This window comes from Monodon monoceros, unplaced genomic scaffold, assembly GCF_005190385.1.
Source record: "Monodon monoceros isolate NGI ecotype Baffin Bay Population unplaced genomic scaffold, NGI_Narwhal_1 Super_Scaffold_2, whole genome shotgun sequence".
NCBI lineage: Eukaryota > Metazoa > Chordata > Mammalia > Artiodactyla > Monodontidae > Monodon > Monodon monoceros.
Genome location: NW_021703776.1, coordinates 43,680,500 through 43,696,555, shown reverse-complemented (window position 1 = coordinate 43,696,555; position 16,056 = coordinate 43,680,500). Strand labels below are relative to the sequence as shown.

General features: G+C 38.7%; 1 protein-coding gene across 17 annotated transcripts in view; it reads right to left on the bottom strand.

The window, feature by feature from the left end:
• Window positions 1-16,056, bottom strand: part of ICA1 (islet cell autoantigen 1) — a 146,237-nt gene that overhangs the window by 118,958 nt on the left and 11,223 nt on the right. For 8 of the 17 annotated variants that reach the window (XM_029233443.1, XM_029233434.1, XM_029233431.1 and 5 more), the window contains exons 2-4: window positions 8,939-9,040; window positions 4,899-5,064; window positions 1,370-1,442 (exon numbers count right to left, since the gene is read on the bottom strand). In XM_029233443.1, the coding sequence (XP_029089276.1) occupies window positions 1,370-1,442; window positions 4,899-5,064; window positions 8,939-8,955 (256 nt within the window). In that variant the 5' untranslated portion in view covers window positions 8,956-9,040. The remainder of the gene's footprint in view (window positions 1-1,369; window positions 1,443-4,898; window positions 5,065-8,938; window positions 9,041-16,056) is intronic. The other 9 variants (XM_029233441.1, XM_029233449.1, XM_029233438.1 and 6 more) reach the window with 5 other exon arrangements.

Genomic DNA, 16,056 nt, shown 5'->3' with positions numbered 1-16,056 from the left:
GAAATATTACGTGCATAAGAATAAATCCAAAAAATGATACCCAATACCTGTAAAGGAAAAATTCTAAAACTCTGTGAAGCAGTATTCAAGAGTACCCAACTAAAAAGATATAAACTATGTTTCTGGATAGGAAGACTTAATATCATGAAAATATCAGTTTGTTTTTTTGTTTATTTCCATACACACTTAATGGACATTTATCTTACTTCATGGGCTCTAACCTAATACAATCAGTTATTTACTTTGTTGCTCAAATTGTCCCAGCTTTGACCGCTGGGAGCTCTGGGAGATTGCTGACTGCGCTCTGACCGCAGTGCAGATGATGGGCTGGAGAAGGAAAAAGTGGAGGCAGGGAGATCAGTTAGGAAGCTGATGCAGCAAACCAAGTAAGAGTGCTGATGGTGGCCTGAACTAAGGCGGTGGCTGTGAAGAGGTACAGCAGGGAGAATCTGAAAGCAAAGTAGGTGACAAAATGGACCAGCATTTGTGGCTGACTGGATATGGGACAGAGGAATGTTGGGGGCAGTGTGTCATGTGTCTGGATTCCTCATACCCAAGACTATGGAGTTCTAGCCCTGGAGAAGTCTTAGCTCCAACACTTAGTAAATAGTAACACAGGTAATTTACAAAATTCTGCCTCTAAGTCCTAGGGTTTTGTACTTCCGAAAAACAGTCTTCATAAAAGATTACTAATGAAGGAAAATGCCCAACTGTTAATTTGTGATTACTGGAAAGGGGTTTGGCAGTAGTCAGAAACAGACAAACTTCTCATAGTCTCAGAAATACAGAAATTATACTCTTAAATGACCTACAAATGGAAATTTAAAAACATACTAACATACAACTTGATATTTAGTATTTCAGAGACAACTTTGTTGGTAATGATTTTAAGATGGGATGACGATAGGAAAATCTTGTTCCCTAAAAAATCCAATATCTGACATAGAAAATGTTCAGGAAGAAGCGCTGTCAACAAAATATAGTCAATAAATTAACTGTTGCCTTCTCTCTCCATGTGGTCATTTTAAAAGGAACAAAATTGGACATAAGAGAGCCTGGGCAATCAAATAAAAACAACGCCAAATCCCAAGATATAAAACTGAAAAAACTTTTTTATAATTAGGAAAATAAATGGTACGTACTTATCCATGGTAGACTCAATGGTACTTGCATTGAAAAACAGCCTATGTAAAGAATTTCTGATAAAATGATTAAAGACCCCACCCCACCAATTAAGGAGCAAAGACAGACACTCCTAAACAGTGGTTTCCTTGTCTTGCTTCCTAAACATATAAAATTATATATTAAGGCAAAATATCCAATTTCTTACTGTCTATTTGGTCAATATTCACACTTATGGCATACTTACAACAGATTCTCTTTTGATAGAGTACAATTGCTTTAGACAAGTCCAGACAGGTTCTCTGAATCGAGTGAAACAGCTATAATAAAAATACAAACAAAATGCTAAACAGAACAGACAGCAGTGAAATAAAAAACAAATTATATTGAATATAACCATAGCATTTGATTTGCCCACTAAAAACAAGATCGTATGCCTAAATGAGCTTGGTGTTACGTGGTGTACTGAACAGAAAATGTGACCAAAGCTTTTAAATATGCTCCTATTTTTCTATATTTATGAGAATTCATCAGTTCTGCGATCTACACTGAGATCTGCAGAAGGATGATTTCCTCCAGACATTGAAATTATAGCTGAAAACCAGAAATCCTAAGTGAGGGGCCCAACTAGAGGACTTGGTAAACCAGAGACCCAATATTCCTTCATAATCGAATTTATTTCTTTTACCACTTACCGTCTTTTTTTTCAGATGGAAGATCTGTCAATTAAGCATCTTATTTAAAACACAACATTAGCTTACTTTGTGATCCTAATGCATTTTACGGCAGGCTTAAACAACTCTATAAAAACAAACAAATATCAATCAGCTGAATGTTCTGTCTGCTTTGAAGAGATCTGGTAAAGCAGAGTTTAGCTAGCAGCTCCTATCACTCATTATTTTCCCAATTATTTCATAAAATATACAGAGAAGAAACCTAATCTCATGCTATGGCCATAACAGAGAAAATTAAGGGAAAAGCAGGTGGACTGCATGGAGAAGAATCTCACTAGATTTTAACTTATGGTGGTTCTGGTCTTTGCTTCAGAAATGGAGACAGTTCAAGAGAAGACAGAACAATTGTAAACCAACTACACTCCTTTAAAAAGAAAAACAGAAGACAGAGCAGAGACTTCACACTTTCTCCATCCTCTGTCCACCGACTCAGAGACCAGGGCTGCTATCAATTAGAAAACCTGGCAGACAAACATTATGCCTCTGAGGAGCCATCCAGGGAAGCAGGGCAAGGCATTCTTCTCTCTCCCCTGGCTTACTGGCCATGGTGATGTAGCAATTATGCCCTAGTATTACAAAGCACTTCACAGTTGGGTCAAAACAGAAGATCGGCTTCATGATATAAATGATCAAATGTTCTAATAAAAATGAATGCATGCATATATACTTAGAAGATTAAAAACCATTCCTATGAATGCTTAATATGATAAATCTTGGTCATGTAGAATATGTTTTACTAAACCTCATTTCATTACACTTCATCCTCTACCTATTTAGGGAAAAAACAAAAACCCTTTACCATAAAACAAAACAGAAAATCAGCAGTCTGAGTATGTTCCTTAACAAATGCTTGATAACAGTATTCTGGGTCACAAACTATCAACACATAGTCATTCCTGAACATAGGAGCAAGGACGTTAAAAAAAGTATGTTCAAGAGCTATTCTGCTGTTGAATGACTTTTTTAAAACTGAAGTATAAATTAAATGCAATAAAATGCACACCTCTGGAGAGTTCAGTTCTGTGAGTTTGACAATTGTATACACTCTTGTAATCATACCCAAAGTAAGATAAGAAACATTTCCACTATCTAGTCAGTCTACTCTGCTGTGGCAACCACTAAAAGACTTCTGTCACCACAGGTTAGTTTTGTCGGTTCTTGTACTTAAGAACTGTTTTTCAGAAAATGATTTCATTAACAAGCAATTCTGACAAATATTTAAACTTAGTGAACATTTCTACATGAGCTTCCCAACAGACTGTAATAGAATCTGACCATCATTACAGCTTGGCATACAAGCTTTCTTTGCCAGCAGAATACAAGTTCTTGTTTCATCAGCTAGTCTTCTATGGATAACTTAGTTGAAAAGCACATCAAAATGGTCTGCACATCGTTTTCATATGCTTTATTGGTGGAATCCATTCTCTTTCTCTATAAACATCAACATCAGTATTAAAACATTCCTGCAACAGAAATCTTTATCATGTGTAAAATTATTAGTCACAGTTAAGTACTTTGGATGCTATGTGCCTAGGACAGCAGGTATTTTGACTAAAGTGCAGTTGGTTCAGTGAAAATGCTGCTGCAAGAACCTAAATATAAACATTAAATTACTGTATTGTGTTTCACGTGCTAGAAAATAACATATTCAATTACTTTCTGAGTAATGCTTGTATTTACTAGGTTGTTAAGAGGAAAAAAAGATAAATCTATAAGATGTGAAAAGCATATGCAACTTACAATCATTTCAATTCTATTTAGAATACTAAAATCAGAATAGAGGCTTCCTGGCTCTACTTTTCTCCGTTGAAGCAATCTCTGCTAGAACATCTCTGTCAAACCCAGCTTCTGTTAGAACAATTCCACTGACAGGAGAAAGGGTTGGGAACTCATCTTAACTGCATTAACACGTACACTTATACAGTTAACACTTACTGAATGTGTACTGAGTGTCATGGAATCTGACCCCCTGGTGGAGGGAAGGCAGGCAAACAAACAGACACTTGAGATAATTCCATGAGAGATGAGTACTATGAATAGTGGCCCTGGGTCTGGTTCTACCGTCAGATGCACAGAATGAATCTTATCCCTCTTCCACATGACAGGCCTTCCCAGAGAACTGACAATTAACATATTTCCCCTCAACCTCTCTGTTCCAGAATAACCATGGCTTGCACCACCCTGGTCACCCTTCTCAGAAAGCTTTATGAAATCTCGAGCTTTTGATTTTTGTCTCATTAAGTGTTCAGCTCAGTAACTTTAGCTTATGTATTAAATTTAGATATCATTCTGAATTCTTATCAGACCACGTGACATGTTATCTCTCTCTGTGCCCTGTCATTCACAGAAGTGTTAAGTATGCTTTTTAAATTTTGGGTTTTTTAAAATTAATTTTTCTTGGAGTATAGTTGATTTACAATGTTGTGTTAGTTTCTGCTGTACAGCAAATGCTTTTTAAATTCTGATCTAAAGTACTGGCAGAATGTCCAGCAATCAGGGAATTAGTGGGCCTTTAACCAGTTGTACTAGTATTCAAGGATCATTCAGATATGAATTCAGCTTACTGTATTATTAACTAGTCTAACTAAATATTGGTTAATTCAATTCTAGAATTTTCCAGGATTCAATACAAGCTTATTAGACTCACTTTCCAGGATCTTTTGCCGTCATCCTGTTTTCTTTTTTTTTCTAAATGTAAACATTTGCCTGACCCTAGTGTTGCTATCACTGGCAATGGCTCTTTGAGTGCATTAATGGTTTTCAACAAACATTTATTGAGAATTTACCACATTCCATGCATTCCAACGAAGTGCTTGAAAAACAAATTAACTGAGGCATACTGGGGGTTACAGGAGAATTTGTGGGTTTTTAAAAAATATGCTGGGATTGAGTTAATCTGATCCTAGATTTTCCTTATGAACTAGCTGTTTGCAGTATGTTTTCAAATACAAAGCACACCTATGCTTGCCCCCGTGAATACATTCTCAGACCCTGAGCCTAGCAAGGTGGCTGTGCTGGGGCTGAGGGCAATGAAGCGCTCACCTCCAGCTTGGCATCCAGGTCTGCGTCGGAGGCAACGACGTGTTCGTCTTCCTTCTTCCCTGTGGCTTTAATAAAGGCCTGCTTCGTTTCCCAATACTTCTGCTGCATCTTATTTACAACTGATTTATCTTGAGCATATCGATCGTGTAAGTCCCAGGGATAACTGCTAAAAGGCATTCGAAGAGCCATTTTACTCATGACTTTTAAAAAAGTTAAGATATTATAGTGTGAACAAATGTATTCAAACATTTACAACATTAATAAACATATAAGTACTTTCTTACATGGTTATTACACCAAAAGGTTAATCAAGTCTAACTTATACCAAAACCTTAAAAGTTAGTGAGGAAATTAAGAAACTTTTGCAGGAAATTGAGAAACTAAACCTTGAGGAGTTTAGATATCCAAAGACTGGACACACTCCTTTCAGAAGTAGACAAAGTGAGGCCAAGTCAGGCAAGGTGACTGCCTCAAGCACCCCAGTGAGTCAGAGATAAAGCCGAACACCAATGTTCTCTCCAGCCCAGCATTACGGCCAACAATGAAGTGATGGCAGAAAAGTAGAGATAAGGGGCTGAAAAACAGCATACATCAAATCTGTCACAGAGGTACCCAACACAGTCAAACTCATAGAATCAGAGAATAGAATGGTGGTTTCCAGAGGCTGAGGAGGAAATGGGAAATTACTAATCGACGGGCATACAGTTTCCACAGTGCAAGGTGAGTAAGTTCTAGAGATCTGCTGTACAACACTGTGCCTAGAGGTCACAGCACTGCATTCTACACTTAAAAGTTTGTTAAAAGGGTAGATCTCATGTTTAGTATTCTTACTACAGTCAAATAAAATTTTGAAAAATAAAAAAGTATTAAAAAATTGATTATGGGTTTCTCATACTAAAACTTTAAATTCTTAAACATAAATGCTTAAAATACCAATAGGAAGCCATTCTTCAGGAACAGCACAGTGAAGATCATATCAAAAAGTATGTAAGGAAGAAATTGGAAAAAAGTTCAATTCAGAATGAAATGGACTTCTGTAAAAGTGACCAGAGTCTCCAAATATTGACAGAAAGTTTGCCACTGGTGTTCCAGCCCTCCTTGCTTTGTCTACACCTCCCTCCTGTCTAAGGTTCCTGTCCAAAAGCTCACACAGGACCCCCAGGCATCTCCCTCTGCAGACATGTAACTTCTTCCACCCCATCCCATTAGCACTCAAAATGTGCCAGACTTGTGTGTCCTAAAACAGAAATTGCTTTATACTACTATACCAAAATATGTATCTCAAAACTTGATGATTTACACTCTCCTGCCAGATAACATTTACAAGTTTCAATTCACACATTTGTTCTTAAAAAATCAGAGTTTCAGATGACTTCCTTAGCAATGGTTATCTTTGGAAAGAGGAGAAGGAGTATGGTTTACTTTATGTCTTTCTGCATCATTTCAAAGTTTGGAATAAGTCCAGATATTTCATGTACAGGCATGATGACTGCACTTAATAATATTGTATTCAACACTGGAAATAGGCTAGGAGAGGAGCATTACTCTTCATGTGCACTCATCACACACAAAAAGTGGTAACTATAAAAGGAGATGATATGTTGGGACTTCCCTGGTGGGGAAGTGGTTAAGACTCTGTGCTCCCAATGCAGGGGGCCCAGGTTCGATCCCTGGTCAGGGAACTAGATCCCACATGCATGCCACAACTAAGAGTTTGCATGCCACAACTAAGGAGCCCGTGTGCTACCCACCTGCTGCAACTAAAGACCCAGAGCAACCAAATAAATTAATTAAATAAATTTTAAAAGATGGTACGTTAACTAGCTTGACTGTAGTAATCATTTCACTATGAATATCAAATTATATTGCACACCTTAAATATATATAATTTTTATTTAAAACATATAAATAAAAACCATTTTATTATGAGCTTAAATCAGAGAAAATAAGATGAAAATATGTATAACTTTTATGTAAAAGATAATCCCTCTACACAGTATGTGCATTAAAAGATGGTAAGAATATACTCCCCCAAACTGTGGCTATTTCAGGGGAAAGGAATTTTAAGAGGGGGGACTAGGATGGATTTCTTTCTATTGTGGTTTCTGTTTTTGTTTCTGTTTTTTTTGCGGTATGTGGGCCTCTCACTGCTGTGGCCTCTCCCGTTGCGGAGCACAGGCTCCGGACGCGCAGGCTCAGCGGCCATGGCTCACAGGCCCAGCCGCTCCGCGGCATGTGGGATCTTCCCGCACCGGGGCACGAACCCGTGTCCCCTGCATTGGCAGGCGGACTCTCAACCACTGCGCCACCAGGGAAGCCCAGTTTTTTTGTTTTTTTGGTCAAAGGTCATGGATTAACAACAAAAAAATTCTATTCCGAGGGGGAAAAAAAGGACTTTAGAGGTCATTTAGTGAACATGCCTCACCCATTATTTAACAAATGAGGAATCTTAGGTTTCAAAACGTTAAGAATCTTGCCCCAAATCACACAGGATTAAAATCCAAGGCTCTAAATCCCAGCGTAGTGCGCATTTCAATGTTCTCTGCAGCCCTTGTATTTCAGCAGCAAGCAATGAAGTGGCACAGTAATGGGAGAAGGACTATGGGGAAGGGCTCATCTCCTGGGACTCTCCAATCTCTCCTAGGTGGATGACAACTACCTACTTCCCTGAGCCTGCTGCCAGGATATGACAGCCATTACGAGGGTCACAGGATGAAGCCATCCTTTTGTCTTAATGAGGCAAGCTGGAACAATTAAAAAGCTAGTCTGACAACTCTTACAGATCTGTCAAATGGGGATACTCAGGGAAACTAAATCCCTTAGCTATTTATTAATTACCTTTTAAAGCTCATTACATTTTAAGACATGCAAAGTACTTTTAAAGTTTGACATTTGATATTACAGAGGACTTGGACCTGATTGCTTCTCTACTGAGAGAGGAGGGATTAAGAAGTATATTCCTTGGGGCGCTAACCGTAGCGCAGCGGTTAAGAATCCGCCTGCCAATGCAGGGGACACAGGTTCGAGCCCCGGTCCAGGAAGATCCCACACGTCGCGGAGCAACTAAGCCCATGCGCCACAACTACTGAGCCTGCGCTCTAGAGCCCATGAGCCGCAACTACTGAAGCCCGCGCACCTAGAGTCCGTGCTCCGCAACAAGAGAAGCCACCGCAATGAGAAGCCCACGCACCGCAACGAAGAGCAGCCCCCGCTCGCCACAACTAGAGAAAGCCTGCACGCAGCAACAAAGACCCAACTCAGCCAAAAATAAATAAGTAAATAAATAAATTTATTTTAAAAAGTATATTCCTTATTATAATCAATTGTACCTTTGAAAAATGAAAATATGCAATGCACTTTTTCATGATACAAATTAAAGAAGGTAAAAAACGACAAAGATCTGCTTGCCCAGTGGGTCAAGGTTTCAGAAGGGTTCAGAAACACTGCTTGTTAACAGAACTGGAATTTATAAGTGGTTTAACATGCTGTTAGATGCTTTATAGGCATGTAAAAGGCAGTGATAACACTGTCATGTAATTACCACATCTATTTTATTCAGCATCATCTACTTCCAACCATGACTGACTCCTGAATGTTCATGAAGGTTGAAGTCATGACTATATATTAATGAGTCTGAGTTATTTTTATTGTCATTAGTTATATTGTTATTTTATAGCTGCCCGATATAAAATTCCCTTATAACCCTAATATTTGAAGTTGTAAATAAGACAGATTAAAAAATGTATCAACTCATTACACTGAAAAAAATGGTGGTAAGAAAAGCCATTGTTAGATTCCCAGGAGAAAGTTACACATAAATGAATTTCTTAGAGAATATTTTTGGTTATTGGTTTTCATATTACATTTAGTAGGGATACTGAAAACTTGACTATACTCAACATTGGGTATAGGCTAACAGGTTATTTACTGCTATTGTGACTCTTGATTTTTCCATTCAGTAGACATTTATTGAGCATATACTACGTGCTTTCCTCTTTCATTAGCCTCTCCCAGTTCAGAAGAGACAACAAATTACTTACCATTTGTGTCCTGACATGTTTCCTTCTTCTTCCTTTTCTACTGTTGATGATTTGGGGAGAAGGGACAGGGAAAAAGCATGAGAGGATAAGTTATATTATAACCTGAAATAAAACAAATATGTTTAACAGTTACACACTATATTATAATTATACATTAATTTGACACATATAAAGTTTTTCAATCTAAGCCATTTCTAGTTGTATCTTGGGGGCCAAACATTATTACACAGTATCACTGTACCCCAATGTCTAGAGTAGTTAAGTAACACTGGAAGAAATATCCTCAATGAAGTTTAAGAAGTGAACAGGCAAGTTGAATGAAAAAAGCAGGTTGCAAAAGACTACATAAAATATGAGACCGTAACATTCCAAACAATACTCTATATTGTTGAAATATACAAAGATTATAGAGTGAAGGTATAAAGAATTGCATATGAAGGACGAACACTAAATTTCAAACAGCAGTTACCACTGCAGTGGGGATGGGGAATATTATTTGAGAGGAGTATACAGGGACTTTGTACCCATAATATTTTCTTTGATAAGCTAGGTGGTGAGTATACTGCATCTGTCTGTCTCTTTACAGATTTAAAATCTTTCATAATCAGTATTTCTAGAAGGTAAACCAACACATTGCAAAAACAAAAACAAACAAAAAGAATTGATAACCCAGAACAAGATACCAAGAAGGGTACAAAGGAGGAAAATGAGATTATTTCAGTTTTGACCAACCAAGTACTGTATTTTCATCTCATTAGTAAATATGGGAGTTACTTGATGCCTTTGCCCCTCACTCCACTTGCCCCCCTCGTGGGAGCTGGCCAACCCCAGGGAGGGGCAGAGACAGCCAGCCCAGCCACACTTGCCTACCAGTTACTGGAAAGAACGGAGAGCTCGCTACCTAAAGGAATGGCCTCTGACCAGACACAGACTGCTGGCCACTGGAGTGAATGCTCAGAGTGTGAATGCTCTGGTTACTTCAACAACATAAACCCAATCGTTCTCCCTCTGCCTCAGAAAGGGTCCTAACAACCAGGACCCCTAAAATGATCAGAGTTTCCAAGGCTTTTTTTTTTTTTTAATTTATTTATTTGGGTGCACCGGGTCTTAGTTGCAGCACATGGGATCTTTGCTGCTGCATGCAGGATCTTCATTTGCGTCATGCAGGTTCTTTAGTTGCAGCATGTGGGATCTAGATCGTTCCCTGACCAGGGATTGAACCTGGGCCCCCTGCATTGGGAGCGCGCAGTCTTAGCCACTGGACCACCAGGGAAGTCTCTCCAAGGCTTTTAAAAAATGTTTTGAGGGAACGCAATTGAGGTGTTGATATTCCAGGCTTCAGGTACAGGGACAGGAAAGAGGAAGGACATTTTCTTAGAGTGTCCAGATGCCTCTGAAATGACAGCATCCCGTAACCAGCATCTCTCTTCTTCCTGGAGAGCATCCATGTGCTTTTTGGCCATTTGCATATCTTCTTTGGAGAAATATCTATTCAAGTCCTTTGCCTATTTTTTTAATTGGGTAATTTTTTTGTTATTACATTATAGGAGTTCTTTATATATTCTGGATATTAACCCCTTCTTTGATATATGGTTTGCAAATATTTTCTCCCATTTGGTAGGTTGCCTTTTCACTGTTGATTGTTCTGTTTGCTGCAATTTTTTGAGTATTTTTTGATTATTAATATATTTAACAATGAGTTCTTTATAGTATAATAGATAATAAAAATCACTAAACAAACTGCCCTCTTCCTGAAGTTTCAGGCTATTCCCAGATTATGGTGCCATACAGCAGTGTTCCTCACGGTATTGCTTACAAGTCAGTTACGCAGGAATCTTCTGGGGTGTTAACATGCAGATTCCTGGGCCCCATCCCTTACCTACTGAACTAGAATTTCTGGAAATGGGTTTGGGAATCTGCATTTGTAATAGGTTTTGCAAGTGATTCTTAAGCACATTAAAGTCTGAGAACCACAGCTAAATGGCACAAAGGAAAAATCCTCTCTAGAAATAGATCATTCTTGAACAAACTTCTGGATTATATATGGCACTTGAACAAAGGAATCACGGGTGGCAAAATCAGGTCAGCCTACAGGGGATATCTGAATGTCTCATGAGATGGCAGCTGCAGCCAGCACTTGCATCTCTTTTAATGTATGTTTCAGTCCCATACACCAGGGACAATCAATAAACATTTTAAGATTTACTGACAAAATCCATCTCATCTGGCCTATCACCTTCTAAATCCACAGTGTCAAAAGAACTACTTTAAAAAATTGTTATAATTCTCATCTGTTCATTCATTTCATTTCCACAGTTTGATTTATCAAACATGCATCGAGCATTTAATTAACATGTGGCAGGCACTGTCCCTGGCCTCAAGGAACCTATAGTCTAGATCAGCTCTGTCCAATAGAAATATACTATGAGCTACATAAGTAATTTTAAATGATCTAATAACCATATTAAAAAAGAAAAAAAGAATAAACCCACACATATATGGTCAATTAACTCACGACAAAGGAGCCAGGAATATACAATGGGGAAAGGACAGTCTCTTCAATAAATAATGTTGGAAGAACTGGACAGCTACATGTAAAAGAACAAAACTAGACTAGTGTCTCACACCATGCACAAAAATAAATTCAAAATGGATTAAAGAATTAAATGTAAGACCTGAAACCATAAAACTCCTAGAAGAAAACATAGCCAGTAATCTCCTTGACATAGGTCTTGGCAATAACTTTTTGAATCTGACAACAAAAGCAAAAATAAGTAAGTGGGACATCATACTAAAAGGCTTCTACTTTCTGCCTAGCAAAGGAAACCATCAACAAAATGTAAGGCAACCTACTGAATGGGAGAAGATATTTGCAAATCATATATCTGATATGGGGTTAATATCCAAAATATATAAAGGACTCATACAACTCAATTAGCAAAAGCAATCTGATTAAAAGATGGGCAGAAGATCAGAATAGACATTCTTCTCAAGAAGATGGACAGATGGACAACAGGTACATGAAAATATGCTTAGCATTACTAATCATCAGGGAAATGCAAATCAAAACCACAATGAGATATCACCTCAATCCTTTTAGAACGGCTATCATCAAAGGCAAGAAATAACAAGCACTGGCGAGGATGTGGAGAAAAGAGAACCCTTGTGCACTGTTGGTGGGAATGTAAATTGGCATAGCAACTATGGAAAACAGTATGGACGTTCCTCAAAAGATTAAAAATAGAACTACCATGTGATCTAACAGTTCTACTTCTGGTTATTTACCTAAAGAAAATGAAAACACTAACTCAAAAAGATATTCACACCCCCATGTTCACTGAAGTCTTACTTACAATAGCTAACACATGGAAACAACTTAAGTGTCCACTGATGGATGAATGGATAAAGAAATTGTTGCCTGTGTGTGTGTGTGTGTGTGTGTGTATACACACACATACACACGTACTTATAATGGAATATTATTCAGCCATAAAAAAGAAGGAAACCTTGCCATTCACAACAACATAAATGTACTTTGAGGGCATTATGCTAAGTGAAATAAGTCAGGTAGAGAAAGACAAATATCTTCTGATCTCTCTTATATGTGGAATCAAAAACAAAGAAACAAAACAAAAAAACAAGCTCATAGATACAGAGAACATATTGGTGGTCACCAGAGGTGGGTGGTGAGTGGCTGGAGAAATGGGTGAAAGGAGTCAAAAGGTTAAAAAAACACGGGCAAGTATACAAATAGACACCTTACCATACAAGATATACAAATGGGAAAAAAATCATATACAAAGACCCTGATAATAAGGGGATTATAAGAAAATAACAGATATGAGATATCCTACACATTGATTAGAATGGTTACATTCCAAACAAACAAACAAAGCTGAAAATACCAATCCTAGCAGGAATGTAGAATAACAGGAAAACTCATTCATTTTTTTAAAAAAAGTAAAAAGAAAGAGTAAAAAAATTTAAGTAATATATTTTATTTAACCCAATATATCTAAAATATTATTTCAACAGGCAATCAATTAAAAAATTACTAACTATACTTTGCATTCATGATTTTGTATCAAGTCTGAAAACTGGTATGTATTTTACACTTATAGTACATCTCAATTGAGACCAGCCACATTAAATGCTCAAAGGCTAGATGTGGTTACTGGCTATAATATCGGGCAGTGCAGGCTGAGCAGGAAAGACAGACGTATATAAACATAATTTCTAGATCCAAGACTCTTGACATTTGCAAGAGACATATAAAAAGATCTTCGTGTATCCCCAAATTTGTAAACTCTGCTGTAAAAATATCATTTTCCCTTTAAAATACAATAAAGTCTATGTTTAGCTAATACTTCAATTCACGATTCTGCAGAGGAAGCTCTTTCTCCACTTCTGCCACAAAGCACTTATGAAAGAAGCCCAAAATGAATGGTATCAGGTCTCAAGGTTGTTAATAGCACAGAGAAGACTTCCTAAAGTTCTACTTGTGGTCACCTTACCTTAGGAGACAGGCAAGGAAGAGCAAGTATCAAGTTGCTCACGGACTGTGAGTCCCATGATAAGAAAAAGAAAAGCACCAATATTGTTAAGTTCAGCATGACTTGACCACATGAATGCTTGTGTTTCACTAAATTCTGTCTCCCCGGGGACAAAGCAGATGAGCCAATAATATTTAAGACCTACTCAAAGAAGTACGGGGGCTCCCCTGGTGGCGCAGTGGTTGAGAGTCCGCCTGCCGATGTGGGGGACACGGGTTCGTGCCCCGGTCCGGGAAGATCCCACATGCCGCGGAGCGGCTGGGCCCGTGAGCCATGGCCGCTGAGCCTGCGCAGCCGGAGCCTGTGCTCTGCAACGGGAGAGGCCACAACAGTGAGAGGCCTGTGTACCGCAAAAAAGAACAGCCCAAAAGGTACGGCCCAAGAGTTAATAGATCAATGAAAAGTTAGTTCCTAATTCTGATGTAGCAACCCTGAGAGTGGGAGGATGAGTGAGTGAGGAAAAGGTTCTATGTCTAAGACAAGTAATGAAGGGGAAAGATGTCTCCCTACTCAGAGGTGGGACTGCTGCTGCTGCCAGCACCATCTTCTTGGGTGACACTACGACAACCGACCTAATCCTCTTAGACCTTCCCAGGCTGCACCGCGATGGAATTATAATACTTCCACCTCAGGATCCGAGGCCAGGCATTAAAAGCAGGAGCTGTTCTCTGACACACACATGTGGCTGCGAGACCATCTCGCCACATGGGGAAAACTGGGAGAAGTGGGAGCAGGGATACTTTGTTCAGATTTTCTACAGGGGTTCTGTGCAGTCATTATGTTCATTCTCCTCTATGCTTTTCTTCATGCTTGGTATGTTGAGTCTTCAATTTTATCCACCCATGTGGACAGACCACAACTGTCCCACTTGTTTTTATTTCCAATAGCCATTGAAAAGCCATTTTGAACACACTGGTTGGCCAATACCTAAGCAAAAGTTTTTTCCAAATACCCCAAGGTTCATAGAACACTAAAGCAAGCCTGGTTTAAACAAAGTTTGATGCATTGCTACAAAGAGGATTCGGTCTGTCCGTGGCTGCCTCCAACCCTGATACTGGATTTTCCTCCTTGGAAATGTAACATGGCAGAGTATTTTCATTCCATACAGGCTGCCTTCAGCTGCACTGAACATTTGTTCCGGCCCAGAACACTTCTCTATGAGTTTATGAAGTTAGCTGATAGCACCTCTGATTACATTTGAATTATGCAAAGAGTCTAAAATTCTTGAGCCAACGCTTATTCAGAGTAAAGGTAAGATGAGTAGTTATATTTCACCATATCAATATTCTCAACCCACAAAAATATTTCAGTAAGCTTCCTCTTGACTCACATTTCCTAAGTGTGTCCTGTTTCTTATGCAGTTTCATGCCTCAAATTAATTATCTTTCCAACTTTAGCAGTAGGTTTTTCTCTTCCCTCAGTGAGCAGGTTTTCTATTAGTTGGAGTACTAGCTGAAACTGAGTCCAGAATCCCTTTTTCCTATATCTGTACTGAGCATATGGTGGATTCTCTTGAATTGCAGATCGGAGCCACAGCCAAATTTGTCATTTGTCTAATTTATTCAAAATCTCTATTTTCTAACTAAAAATTGTCACCATCTTAGAGCACTTCAGTTCTGTTGTGCACACCAGCATTTAGCTTTCTTTGGGAAGTGGGCCATTTTTCCCCCCAAAAGAAACACACTTTTCAAGAGAACAAACAGAGTCTTACAGTGATGTGGGTGCATGGGGGTATGTTTGAATCATCCCATAGTAAAATCACTCATTCCCAAACACCAGCTTCATGACACCACATGTCATTGAATCCAAGGTGCAAATCTGTTCACATTCCAACCTTCCTGAAACCAGGATGTGTCGTATAATCAATACCTTGTCAACTGTTTGGCAGTCATTTTTCTTTCTTCATGGAACATAAAATGGTAAAAGAGCTTATAAGCAATAGTTTCTTATATTTGATCAAATACAGAATAATTCTTTAAAACTAAACCTCTATAAAATTACACATCACTATTTGCCATAGACTTTTGGGGCTATTTGTATATAAGTGAACAGGAGAATCTGAAGTCAGGGGATGCCAAGTGCTGCCTGTGATGGGGAAGAAGTGCCATGGATGAGGAAGGTGCCCAGGGTTAGACGAACAAAGAAGTCAGGGCACCGAGCTGGCTTCCTACATAGCCTCTGGGCTGGGATTCTAAAAATCAGTAGTTGCTGGTCAGGGGAAGGGCAGGAGTGTGTGTGGATATGTGGGGAGGGTATTATACCAGGCAGAGGGAAAGCAATGAACAAATTGCTTCCACAGTAGAACTGCATGGTGTGTGTGTGCAACCAACTGTAAGCAGTTATGCATTCCTAGAACTTGAAGAACAGGAGCTGTGACCGGGGACACATGGGGACCAGTCTCTCCTGGAGGGTAGACATTTGATGCTGTCTATTTCAAATGAAGTGGTCACTTTCTATGTCCTGTCTTTGCTGCAGTTCCTAATTGACTTTCCGTAACAAACGTTGGATGCCTTTGGCAGATCTCTTGGGTTTAGCTTCCAATTGCAGGATACTAATTTATATAAT